Source organism: Helianthus annuus, chromosome 13 (assembly GCF_002127325.2).
Source record: "Helianthus annuus cultivar XRQ/B chromosome 13, HanXRQr2.0-SUNRISE, whole genome shotgun sequence".
Lineage (NCBI taxonomy): Eukaryota > Viridiplantae > Streptophyta > Magnoliopsida > Asterales > Asteraceae > Helianthus > Helianthus annuus.
Genome location: NC_035445.2, coordinates 149,485,821 through 149,498,797, shown reverse-complemented (window position 1 = coordinate 149,498,797; position 12,977 = coordinate 149,485,821). Strand labels below are relative to the sequence as shown.

The 12,977-nt window shown below is 34.5% G+C and overlaps 1 protein-coding gene across 1 annotated transcript; it reads right to left on the bottom strand.

Moving 5' to 3' along the window:
• Positions 1–9,023: 9,023 nt before the first annotated feature.
• Positions 9,024–11,994, bottom strand: LOC110899731 (bax inhibitor 1). The gene is made up of 6 exons (XM_022146620.2): positions 11,780–11,994; positions 10,552–10,695; positions 10,376–10,467; positions 10,096–10,282; positions 9,296–9,451; positions 9,024–9,208 (listed from the first exon to the last, which is right to left on the bottom strand). Exons 1-6 carry the CDS (start codon positions 11,900–11,902, stop codon positions 9,158–9,160), a joined length of 753 nt encoding a protein of 250 aa, XP_022002312.1. The 5' UTR covers positions 11,903–11,994; the 3' UTR covers positions 9,024–9,157.
• Positions 11,995–12,977: the final 983 nt, after the last annotated feature.

The window sequence follows — 12,977 nt, the reverse complement described above, 5'->3', positions numbered from 1 at the left end:
TCGAAACCCTCGAATATCCTTCCTTGCATTGTTAGTACGCAAACGAGTATAGAACTCATCTAAAAATTGTTGCTGCATTTCGCCCCATGTGAAGATCGAAGCTGACGGTAGCGAATGAAACCATTGTTGCGCTTTTTCCTCGAGTGTGAATTGGGAGAGTACCAACTTCACATCATCAGCTGAGAAGCCTTGACTGCTAATAGTGTTACAACGTGCATCATATGCAGCAATGTGTAGATATGGTTCTTCATGTGCGTGACCATGAAACTTAGGCAGGCTGGATATTGATTGTGTTCGTACTTCGAATGACCGCCCTCCTTGTAGTTGCGGGATCACAACCGGTGATGGGTTGTTAACTATAGCAGGCCTGAAGTGGCTCTCTATACCTCGAACTAGACCTTGATTATTTCGTCGTGGAATTCCTTTCGGTAAAATCACCGGTCGGTGTAAGTTTCATGGCAGCGGTCTTGCCTGACTTTGAATCTGAGGTACCGGTGGAGGTAATGGAATATCCACCACTGGCCTTCTCGGAACAGGCTGCTGATTGATTGGGTCAGGTTGATTGTATTGCTGCTGCATCGGTATCGGTTGCACCTGTGGTTGTTGATATGGAATTTGTTGTTGCTGCACGAATGTTTGATAACCCAAGTTCCCTTGATTAACTCCTTCGAATCCACCTGCCCCAAATGTTTGCCTCTCGTAGATACCCGTATTGACCACTTGTCTCTCGTTTTGACCCACATAGTTATCATATTCCTCATAGCCATCGTCAAAATCCCCTGAATTATTTCCTTGATCATAAATGGTTGATCTGTAAAGGTTTGGCATTGGCTGACTTTGCTGTGAAATAACCGGTCGAGTGGTTGGCGGAATTGATGTTGCATTAGGTGCTTGAGTTTGAATCGGTGATGCAGTGTCATCAGGAATGATTCTAAGGTAAGGAGACAACTGCTGTAAATTGACAGTCTGGGTTGTAGTTGGGTGTTGAAGAGATGTTGTTTGGGTGGAAGTTGGTTGATTGTTATCAAAGTTTGGGAAAAAGGTTGAGAATGATGGTACTGGAGATGTAGACGTAGGTTGTGTAGATTGCGGTGGTTGTGGTGGAACTGGTATGGTAGTGTTTGGTGAAGGTTGGGTAGGTGTTGGCGAGAATTGTTGCGGTTGTGAAGTTGCGGGTTGTTTCTTCGGTGTTGCTAAGTTCTCCATTGTTTTAGATGTTGGTATAGGTGATTGTAGAATCTTGTTCTCACGATGTAGTACTCGTTTGGTATGCTTTACTGTTCTCTCGATCTCTGGGTCGAACACTAATGGTGATGACTTCCCGGAATTCTGAGTGTGATGCATACACTTCCTAGATCACCTGCACAAACAAAAAACAAGAAAACCTCGCGTAAATCCGAAAAAAACAGAACAAACTAAAAAGACACTATTTTTGGATTTTTGTATATTTAACTAAAACTAGAACTTAACACTAAGCACTTTGCGCACGCCTCCCTGACAACGGCGCCATTTTTGATGTCTGTCGTTATGGACATGCAAAAACCTATTTAAACTATTAGTATAGAATAAGCAGGGTAAAGAACCAAGGGAGGACTGTGGAAAGTGTTGTAATGAAAAGGATTGATTAACTATTACTGAATGAGAAAATTGGTTTGTTTGATTATGTGAAAGAACTAAATTAACGAGTAAAAAGTGTGATTTAAATCAGTAGGAAGAAAGATGGTTCCTCCAGATTTCAGGTTTTGCAATTAACTTCAATTATGTGTTTAATCAAAACATTCACATAGACATAAATGTTTAACCTAATTAACCAATTGTGATAACCAACGACTAAGTACTCCGGTCATTACATAACGGGAGGTTATCGAATGATTATCAATTACAATTACAAACCCTAATCCCATGTCAAATATATCCCAATTACTAGAACTCTCGGGAACTGAATGCTTAGAAATCAAGGTTTAAATAAATGCAACCAGTTACAATCAGTCAATTAAATCCATGGTGAAAAGCATCGGATGCTTAGATCACCAAGTTACAATGATTAAAAACACATAAAAGTACCTAATTACACAAACCCTCCATCCAGAGGAAACCACAAAAAGTTTAGCCGCTCATCTCTCACGAAGAATCTTCAAAAGCTTGAATTGATGAAGAAACCATGGTTGATTCGGTGATTGAATGGAGAATCTTGATGGAATTGAATTGAAAAAGTCTTCAACTTTGAGTATCTTGATGCCTTGGATTGATTGTGAATCATAGATAATGAGAAACTAGGGTTTTTATCTTATAAAAGCCCATAAAAATCATTAAATTCGCGCCCCCTATTGCCCAGCTTCACCCACAGTTCAGAACCGTGGGTCACAGTTCACACAGAGCTGACAATATTACCTCCACCGTGGGTGAAGGTCTGAAGTGTGGGTCAAGGTGTAAGGTCCCTGTTTGTTTTTTTATTCTTGCATACCTGAACCTTGGGTGAAGGTGTAGAATGTGGGTGATGGTCTAGGATTGCTGTTGAAACATAGCTCTACCATCCTAAACCATGACCCATGGTGTATGAACCATGGGTGAAAACGTGATTCCATGTCTCACCATAGACACCCATATATGACTTTCAGCAAATGTCAACATTGACCCCTTTACTTTATACTTTCACTTATCTTCACATATAACCGTCACATATCTTTCATTTACTGACCCGGAGACCTCTCAAACTTCAATATCACTTATTTCTTCAATATTTCAACTATAATTAACTTCCAATTAATTACCAAACGACCCCTATACTTTGTAGAATCTTGTTTCTTGCATATTTAGGCACAAAGCAACTTCCAATTAAGTACCGAATGGTCCCTGAGCTTTGTTCTTTCATACTCCTTTCACTCGTGGGCCTTCATATCACCCGAACAAACTTCAATATTCATCCTCGAGCTGCAATATCCCATCCAAAGCTCACAACTTCATCTTTAACCATCGTAAATGCACCGATTTACGTGTTTTACCTACAAATCACCAAAATCTCATAGTTACTTCATTCCAGTCAAATAAACACATCAAATACACATAAAACATGATAATTAACCACTCTAAAGCTCGGGTTTCACCCTCTCCATCAGTTATGGTGTGGTGATGATCGGTCTGTATGAAGACGGGGGGTGGAGATAGACTTGGTGATGATTTTTTTTTGATCGATTCGAAATATGCTTGAATAAAATCGAAGTCGAAAACCCGGATACATTTTGGATATGTTTCGGATCTTGATTTTATGTGTTTCAAATGGGATGAACTTTGAAGATGGTGTTTCAAAGATGATGATGAAGATGCGATGGTAATATGCAGTTCGGATGAATGAGTATTTCGAATGGATGAGTTTGTTGATGATGACTGAAAGAAAGATGATGTTAATGATGATGATAAGCTTCGGATGATGATCTCGGATGTAATTTATGTATCTCGAATGAATTTGAGGTATCAAGTTGTAACTCAGATGTAATGTTTATGTGTTTTAGATGAGTGTCTCGGATAAAATAAAAGTGTCTTGGATAAAATGTGAAGAGTATTTCGAATGCAGAATGAGATGTTGCGGATGATGATGATGATGAGTTTTAGATGAAGATATGTATTTCGGCTGAAACTGAAATTGATCTCGGATGGAATTCACGTTGGAATATAATGATGACGAGTGAGTTGAGTTTTGAAAGAAAAAAAAAACAAAGTTGTTCACTGATGATGATGATGTCTGATGATTGATATGATGTTGACAGTAGATGATGGATGTTATAATATTTTAAAGATTTTGAAATTTTTCAACACCTTCTAACTGAATCACCGAAGCAAAGTATGATGATTTTCGTGAACAAACTGAAGAACACGATGAAGATCTTAAACAAAAATTCGAAATTTCTTGAATGTTTAATATCTAACCGAGCCTAGAAACAGGTTCTAATGGCTCTGATACCAATTGTAAGTCCCGAAACACGGATCAAACAACGATATCAAACAATCAACAAGGATGGGCGGAATCCAAACTTGATGATCTTTAAGAAATCACAAGAACAAGAGGAAAGATTTGTTGATTAGAATACTTAAATTTGCATACAAAATTGTCTAATACAAGTTTCTAAAACAAACAACCAACCCTACGCTCCTAATTGTCATTTACTATTTATAGCAAAGGTTTAGGGAGCATTTCCCCCAAAACCCTAGGCCCATATTCCCCAAAGCCCACTCTAATACCCACCTTCTAGAATCTTAGCCCATTATCCTACTAATTCATAAACCTTTAGGTCCTAACAGTGTTGCTATTTTTTCCTTTTGTGTTGTTTTCGAGAGCCTATTTGAAAATAAACTTGTTTGCTACTAGTTATGTAATAGTATGTGTTATTTACAAAATTAAAACAAAAACATGAAATTATGCTAGTATGTAACAGTATGTATTGTTTATAAAATAGAAAAAAAAATGAAATTGTGCTAGTTATGTAATAGTATCTGTTGTTTACAAAATTAAAAAAAAAAACATAAATTGTGCTGATTAATGTGTTGATTATAGTGTTATGCTGATTACGGGATGTGCTGACGGTGGTGGTGTGGGATGTTACCGTCGAATATGCTGACGGTGGTGTTAACGTGCTGATTAAGGTGTGATGCTAACGATGTGTTGATTATGGTGTTGACGATGATGCTGATTACGGTGCTGATTCGATGATGAAGAATAGATTAGGAGATTATGATTTGAATTAATCTTGTATGAGTTTTGAGATAAGGGTGGGGTTCGGCTACAAAGTCCATTTTTCCTACAAAGTGTACAAAGTCATAAAACACCACAATTTCAGCCATAAAACGCACTCAAAACCCACAAATAAGAGAGTGAAGATCACTAAAACACAATATCCAAACCCTAATATTCCATAAAAACTTCAAACACATCATTGTAGAACTATGAATATAAAACACAACATGATAATCAACATAAAACACACTAATGTTAGTCATTCGGTAATCAAAGCCTTATCTTCCAAAACACAACACAACACAAAACCAACAAATATGACGTTTTAGTAATCTTCACTTTGTTACTTGTGGGTTTTGAGTTTGTTTTATCGCCGAAATTGTGGTGTTTTATGACTTTTTACACTTTGTAGGAAAAATAAACTTTGTAGACAACTCCCACCCTTGAGATAATTTAATTATTATTTTAATTAGATATAAATAAAAGGTTATAGAAAGTCTAAAATACCCTTAAATCAATTTGTTAATTGAGAACACATGTCATTAAACTGTTGGTTCTTAGGCTAAAGGGTGTGGGGATCATGGTTGGGACCTGCTTCGCCGTGTAGGAACATGAATGAAAGGCTACACCATCCTCTTGCCTAATCCAACATGGTTTGCATGGATTAAACCATGGCAACCATGGTCTTCCTTTCCATTTTTCAAGAAATTATTTTCTTTTTCTTAAGACAAAGATAAATTAAAATATATAAGGGGATAGTGGTTTGTGTCACGACCACACCCTTAGGGTAGTGGTTTTGGATGATGGATTAGAAGTGGGTGACATGATACTGACGTGGAGGGTCATGACCACACCCTATAGCCTTACAGCTTGTACAAAGACATATATTTGCAATTAAGCCCCTTGTATTAAACACCACCAAATATTATTTTCCATATTTAGCCTTTGTCAACATAGACTTTTTTTTGAACGGCTGTCAACATAGATATTTGCTCATTTGTATATATGTTAATGTGACAACAAATCAAATCATTATAATCAACAATATGCTTAATCTTCTTGGGGATCTACACAAATCTTGTATATTATTCCCACGCCTGTTTGTTTATTGCATTTGCTTAGTGTAGAGATCTTTATAATTGTTATTATATAAAATAGTCATGCTTTGTCTCTCATGATATATATAAAATCACAAATCTGTCATTTTTTCAAAAAAAAAGTTATACCTTTCTAGACTTTAAATGGCACAAATATAACTCTATAGTTATGAAATTTTATTGTGATTTACTGATCTTTATTTTTATGGCTTATTAGAATTTATTTTGAAAATGCAAAATTAGTCACACTTTATTGTATTTTTCAAGTTTGATAGTGACCCTAATCATATTTGGATTGGTTTGAGTTATTTGTGTTCATCAAATCGAATCAGGTTACTTAACTGGAATTAGAATTAGAGAAAGAAGTTAATAAATAAATAAATAAATAATACATTATATAATTATATGGTATAAATAAACAAGGGAAAATGTTATAGAAATGTAAACAAGTTTCTCAACTGTTCTAATTAAATCATCCAAACTTTTTTTGTCTCCCTAAAGTAACTAAATTTTAATTTATTGTTCTAATTTTGTGTAATTACAGGTCATCAGGTTACCATTGTTTTTTTTTTCTTTTTTTCCTGCTATATAGATATTATTAAAGGCAGGTGGATTTTTTTTTTAAAATCAGAACATATTTTAAACCTTCAAAAAAACCCAGCAACCATGGAACCTTCAACATTTTAATCTCCATTATCAATCGAATTGTGTGTGAATGTGAATGAAACATCACCTTCAACCTACGCAAGACTTCGATGATCTTTGAACTTTCGAACATTCTGCTTCCCCTGTTCAGATTTGCATTTCCGATTTCTAATGGGTGAGTTTTGATTCTCATTGAGGATTCATGGAGCTTTTGGAAAGAAAATTTGGTTTTTATTTAGTGGATTTGATTTACTTCGATGTGATAACTATGGCTTCTTAAATTCTGGTTTATGTTCCGGTTGTCTTTATCTTCTATGCAATATCATTGGAATCACTACAATTTCTTCTTTTTGTGATTTAAAGATAAAAAAAAAATGTGACTTTTTGAACCACTGCTCCATCTTGGAACTATCTTAAAGACACTGCTGTAGTTCGGATTCCATTTTATGATTTGAAAGATTAAAAAATATATATTTTGCAAATTTAAACATAATTATTTTTAAAATTTTAGAATAAAAATGTGAATTTTTATTGAAAATTCCATGTCATTATCTATATTTTCCACATCATATTTAAGGTTTAAAAATTAAGAAAACCTGACACATCATCATTGGTAACCTGATAACCTGATAATTGCATAGCATTAGAACAACAAATGAAACTTTGGTGACTTTAGATAGACAAAAAAAGTTTCAATGACTTGATTGAAACAAATGTCAAACTTGGTTACATTTCTACGAAGTTACCCCAATAAACAAAGTATATAAAAAGTTCAGTTTAAGATATTTGGTTAATTCGACAGGAAAATCACATATTTGAATTCGATTCTATTTTTGACACCAAACTCACACTTGTAAATCTACACAATTAGCCCACCAAAGATACTTAAACCCTCATATCTTGAAAGAGAGCACCAATTCAACACTTTTGTACCATTGGGCCTAATGCCCTTTGTTCAAATTCAAATTTTAATTTCTCATGTTCAATTCAAATACTTAATACCCATGTTATTGACCAAAAATTAATGATGTTAAGTTGTCTTGTGAACCAAATAATCATTGGCTCTTGAATGCCGGCTTGCTACAAACCTATTAGTGCTAGAACTGTTTGTAACTTTGTTTTTTTATAACGGGGTCGAGGATAATCTACCTGAACTCCGTTAATTTCTTAACATTGTTTAGGCATGAAATCTGGCTTATTTAACGTGTTCCATTGTACGGCTAAGTATTCAACTAAGCTCCGTTAACTTCTTAACATTGTTTAGGCATGAAATCCGGCTTATTGTAATGTTTTAATGTGTTCCATTGTACGGCTAAATATCTAACTAAGCTCCGTTAATACCTTAACATTGTTTAGGCATGAAATCCTGCTTATTTTAATGTGTCACCTTTTACGGCTAAATATCTACATCTAACCTTAACATTGTTTAGGCATGAAATCTGTGAATATGGAAAGCTCAATGATCTCCCATATGAGGAGATGAGAATATATAAGGCTAAAGGTGTGGGGATCATTATTGGGACATGATTTGCCATCTAGGAATATGAATGGAAGGCTATACCACCCCCTTGCTTGATCCGCCATGGTTTGCATGGATTAAACCATGGCAATCATGGTCCTCCTTTCCATTTTTCAACAAATCATTTCCTTTTTCTTTAGACAAAGATAAATTAAAATAAATAAGGGGCTAGTGGTTTGGGTCATGACCACACCTTTAGGATAGTGGTTTTGAATGATGGATTAGAGGTGGGTTACATGGCACTAACGTGGAGGGTCATGGTAGTTATGAGGGTCATAACCAGTGGCGGACCCAGGATTTTATTTCAATGGGGTCCATTTTCGGGTCGGTCCTCGTTCGGGTCGAGTTAAAGTGAGGTTTGAACTAGATTTTTAAAAAAAATAAAAAAAATGGGCTTATCAAGGATTGAAACCATGACCTCTTGGTGGAAAAGAGTGAGATTTACCACTACACCAGCTTTCCTTTTATTTCTATGGGGTCCACCTAATTGTATTTATGGGGTCCATATACAATTTAATATACCGAATCTACTATTTTTTTTAAAAAGATTGGGGTCCGGGGACCCCGGTGGCACCAATATGGGTCCGCCCCTGGTCATAACCACACCCTATAGCCTAACAAACAGATCATAACTTATCATAGTTACAGAGAAAATGAAAAGAATGAAAAATTATTAACAAATAACTAATCTAATGATAGTAAATGTGGTCGGTTAACAAAATCCCGCTTATTTTAATGTCACATTTTACGGCTAAATATATCTACATCTAACTAAGCTCCGTAAATTTCCTAACATTGTTTAGGCATGAAATCACACTTATTTTAATGTGCCATTTTACTACTAAATATCTAACTGAGGTCCGTTAATTTTTATCATTGTTTAGGCATAAAATCCCGCTTTATTTAATGTGTTCTACCGCTTGCCATCCAATGCAATAAGTGGGGTTCGAACATGGGTCTCCTTTGGAGAAACCAAACCACCATTCACCAACCACTCCACCACTATGAGTGGGTCAGAAATGCAAACTCAAAATCACAAAAAGACACCAAATGAAATACAACACATGCGTGAAAAACTTATGTACCACAAGATAAAGCAGAGTCAGCTTACATCATCATCATTATTATTATTACTATTATTTGAAGTTCTTCTCAAGTCGAAACACCCTAATCCCTCCTCTTCTTCTTCCTCTCTTCCCTTTGAGCCGAATTCTTCAGCTGCATCCATAAATATAAATAGTCAGGTTCTGTTATAACGAGTCAAGAAAGAAAAAAAAACGCGGTTTTAAGTGAAGTAATATTTACCATGATAATGAGGATACGAACAAAGACAGCAACGAAGTCGGTAAAGAGTGTGAGTGCATGCTTGACATAATCCAAGTCTCCAAGATGAGCCTTTTCGATGATCTGCTGTGTATCGAATACCATGTACCCAACAAACACCAAAAGCCCAAAATACAGCTGCAAAATAAATCAAAATCGTTGGTTATTATCTTATTATTATGCGTGTGTAGCATGTCTGGTTGGCAAGTTGAATCGTTTCATATACGTTCTAATTAGATCATATAGCTTAAAACAAAACTAAACATTAACAAAAATTTCATTAACAATTGAACAATATTAAAACATTACTTAGAATAACGTTTGAGTGGCTTTAGTGGAATACCGAAGAAACTTGATTACTATTGGTGAAATATTCCTATTTAGTCTATGCAATTAATATCGGTGATATATCGGTTATCGGTTCCCATGTAAAATATCGGTACAGATATTATCAGCGATATTGATCGATATATCACCGATTTTCCTGATATCAGTACCTATCTTCTTAATTCTATCATTCGTCGTTCTTCTTATTGCTGCCATTAGTGTTTTAAGTCTTAATTGTTAATTGTTAGTGTTAATTTTAGTGTTTTATGTCTTAATGAGTTCATACTTGCTACAATTGTTAGTGTTAAATTGCTATATATATATATATATATATATATAAATTCGGCATGATATTAAAATTACCGATATCTCACCAAGATAGCCTATATCTCAAATATCGGTCCTTGACCAATATCCGATATTTTACCGCATTAACTGCTTAGTATTTAGTTTACCTCAAACTGGAACATAGCCATAGAACCACCAAAGATGGATGAAGCAAAATGCAACCAGAAGAGTATAGAAACACCAGAAGACAGAAGGCCTCCTAGATAAAGATACTCTCTACGTCTTGCCAACATGGCAGCTCCTGAAAAGCAGGCGAACGCAATGGCGGTCCCCACGAACGCGCTCACTAAAATGCTGCAAAAGAGAAACAAAATGACATACATAGTTGATCAGATAAGCAAAACATAGAGGAATTGTACGTTCAAAATAACAGGAACTAAAACGAACCTTGGGTCAAAGTCAATGGTCAGCTCGATTAACGGACCAATAGAGGCTCCTTGGAAGAGGGATGATGCCATCAATAGTGAAACCCTTTTTTGCTGTATATCAGTCAAGACAAACTTATTCAAAACACTATAAAGAATAATAACGAAAAAGACCATGTGTGTGACGACTAAATTTACCTCTTCATATGGAGGAGTGGCGAGTAACCAAGACATGCATCCTATGGTTGCAAAGGTGGTCAAAAGACCTCCAATGTTCCATAGAATGTGAAGATAAGCCCCCACGGCTGATGCTACTAGCGCGCAACATAGTGTCAGATAAACCTACAACGACATTATAGTGAGCCACTTATAAGGAATTAAGATTCGATGTAGGTGGAGATAGAGAAGGAAAAAAAACCTATGGCATACATCATTATAAGCATAAAAGTATTTTGTTACATGTTTTTCATTACAGATAAACAATCAACAATGTACAAAGATGTAACACTCAATTTCAATTGACAAAATAAATCGATTAGAAGTCTTGGATTGAAGTTTGTTTGTTTGTTTTGTAACTTATATTGTGTAGTGTTAGCTTGGTCCTAAAAAGCGAGACGCGCATTGAGGCAACAAGATCTAAACGATATATCTCATAGGTAATTAGCATCCAGCTTCATATACGTTTTATCATGTAAAACACCTACACGTACAACCTAAAAAGCCTGTTGTACAACATTCCGCTACACACAAAAAAGGCCATGCACATGAGGCGCGCGCCGGCCTCACTTGCATCCCAAGCCAATTTTTTGCCTCAGGCACACTTTCTTAAATCAAGAGTGTTAGGATCTCATACATACACCTTTTAGCGTGTGAATGATACATATAACTAGAGTGATTACTATTGCGCTAGAGTAATTATTATTACGCTACAGTTTCTTTAGTAGTGTAATACTAATAACTCTAGTTCATTTTGTTATAACTACAAAATCCTCTACAGTTTCATAGTAGCTTAATAATAATATTCATAGCTCATATCGTTGCAGTGTAATAACAGTGTAATTCACGGATCATCATAGAACACTACGATCACGAAAGTCTCGTCCGCGTGTGATTACTCGTACGAGATACATATTTTCCTTTAGTCATCAAAGCCTGCAACTGTTTCTGTGTTTATAATCGACTGTGTGTCGTATAAAACCTTATGAGCTCAAAGAAGATCATCAACATCCTAAAATCAATCAATTAAACAACAAAAACATACAGAAATTACACAGATCAAACACATATCTCACACACGTAACCCTAACCTAACGAATTGATGCGTTATTACGAAATCAAGATGCATAGATACATACTAAAAGTTTAAAACACAATATCACACGAATTCTCAAACGAATTGATGAAATTAGGGCAAAATGAAGCGAACCTGTTTGAGATGAGATTGAACAACGGGAGAAATCTGACGGAAATTCTTGAGAGAATCGTAAGTCCAGCTGTTACGAGAAGCCGATTGCGATTGTGAATCGAAGAACGATGAGAATGAATCCATTGAGATAGAAGATATTATTGTTTTGTTCTGTTATGAAATTGGATGAGTTATGAATGAAAGGTATTTGTAGGAGTTTTTTTATAGACCTTGTTAAGTTATCTAGCAGTTTCCTCAAGTCACGAGAATTTGTTGGTATTGTATTTTATTAGAACCCCGCGTAATTCGCGGGTTAAATAAATGTAATTTTATATACCAAATAAAAAAAATATATCTTCAAAAACCTTGTTTATAACGGGTTGAATAAATGCAATTTTATATACAAAAAAATCTCGTTCATTACATGGGTTGAATAAATGTAATTTTTTATATTAAATAATAAATAAATTATATCTTTAAGAATCCCGTGTATTGTACGGGTTAAGTATTTAATTTTATATATTAAATAATGAAAAAAGTTACATTTTTAACAACCTCATGTATTGTATGGGTTGAGCACATGTAATTTCATATACCAATCAATAAAAAGTTATATCTTGTTATATCTTTATAAACCTTGTGAATTATATGATTTGAATAAATCTAATTTTATATACCATATAAAAAGTTATATTTTAAAAAATCCGGTGTATTACACGAGTAATTTTATATACCAAATAATAAAAAAGTTATATTTTAAAAAACCCGGTGTAAAACACGAGGTTTTTAAAAATATATTTTTTATTATTACTATACAAAGTTACATTTATATAACCCGTGTAATACACGAAGTTTTTAAAGATATAATTTTTTATCATTTGCTATGTAAAATTAGATTTATTCAACACGTGTAATACACGAGACTTTTTAAGGATATAATTTTTTTTTATTATTTGGTAGATTTTTCAACCCGACTATACACGGGTTTTTTTTAAAGATACGACGTTTTTATTATTTAATATACAAAATTACATTTATTTAATATGTGTAATACACATGATTTTTAAAAATATAACTTTTTTTAGATTTATTTAACACGTGTAATATACGGGGAAATTACAAAGTCTTTGTAAAGTAAAGAAGTTTTAAATGTTAATATTAACCGTAAAAAAGTAAAGGTAAAAAGGGTGAAGGTAAAAGGAAAAAAACACTAAAGCAC

What these genes read in the sequence shown, in the direction of transcription:
- LOC110899731 (XM_022146620.2), bottom strand. Translation starts at nt 11,902, where the DNA reads ATGGATTCATTCTCATCGTTCTTCGATTCACAATCGCAATCGGCTTCT. An exon ending in CCACTCCTCCATATGAAGAG is followed by an intron (nt 10,468 to 10,551) that starts GTAAATTTAGTC and finishes ACTGATATACAG; the next exon opens with CAAAAAAGGGTTTCACTATT. An exon ending in TGGCTATGTTCCAGTTTGAG is followed by an intron (nt 9,452 to 10,095) that starts GTAAACTAAATA and finishes TTTATTTTGCAG; the next exon opens with CTGTATTTTGGGCTTTTGGT.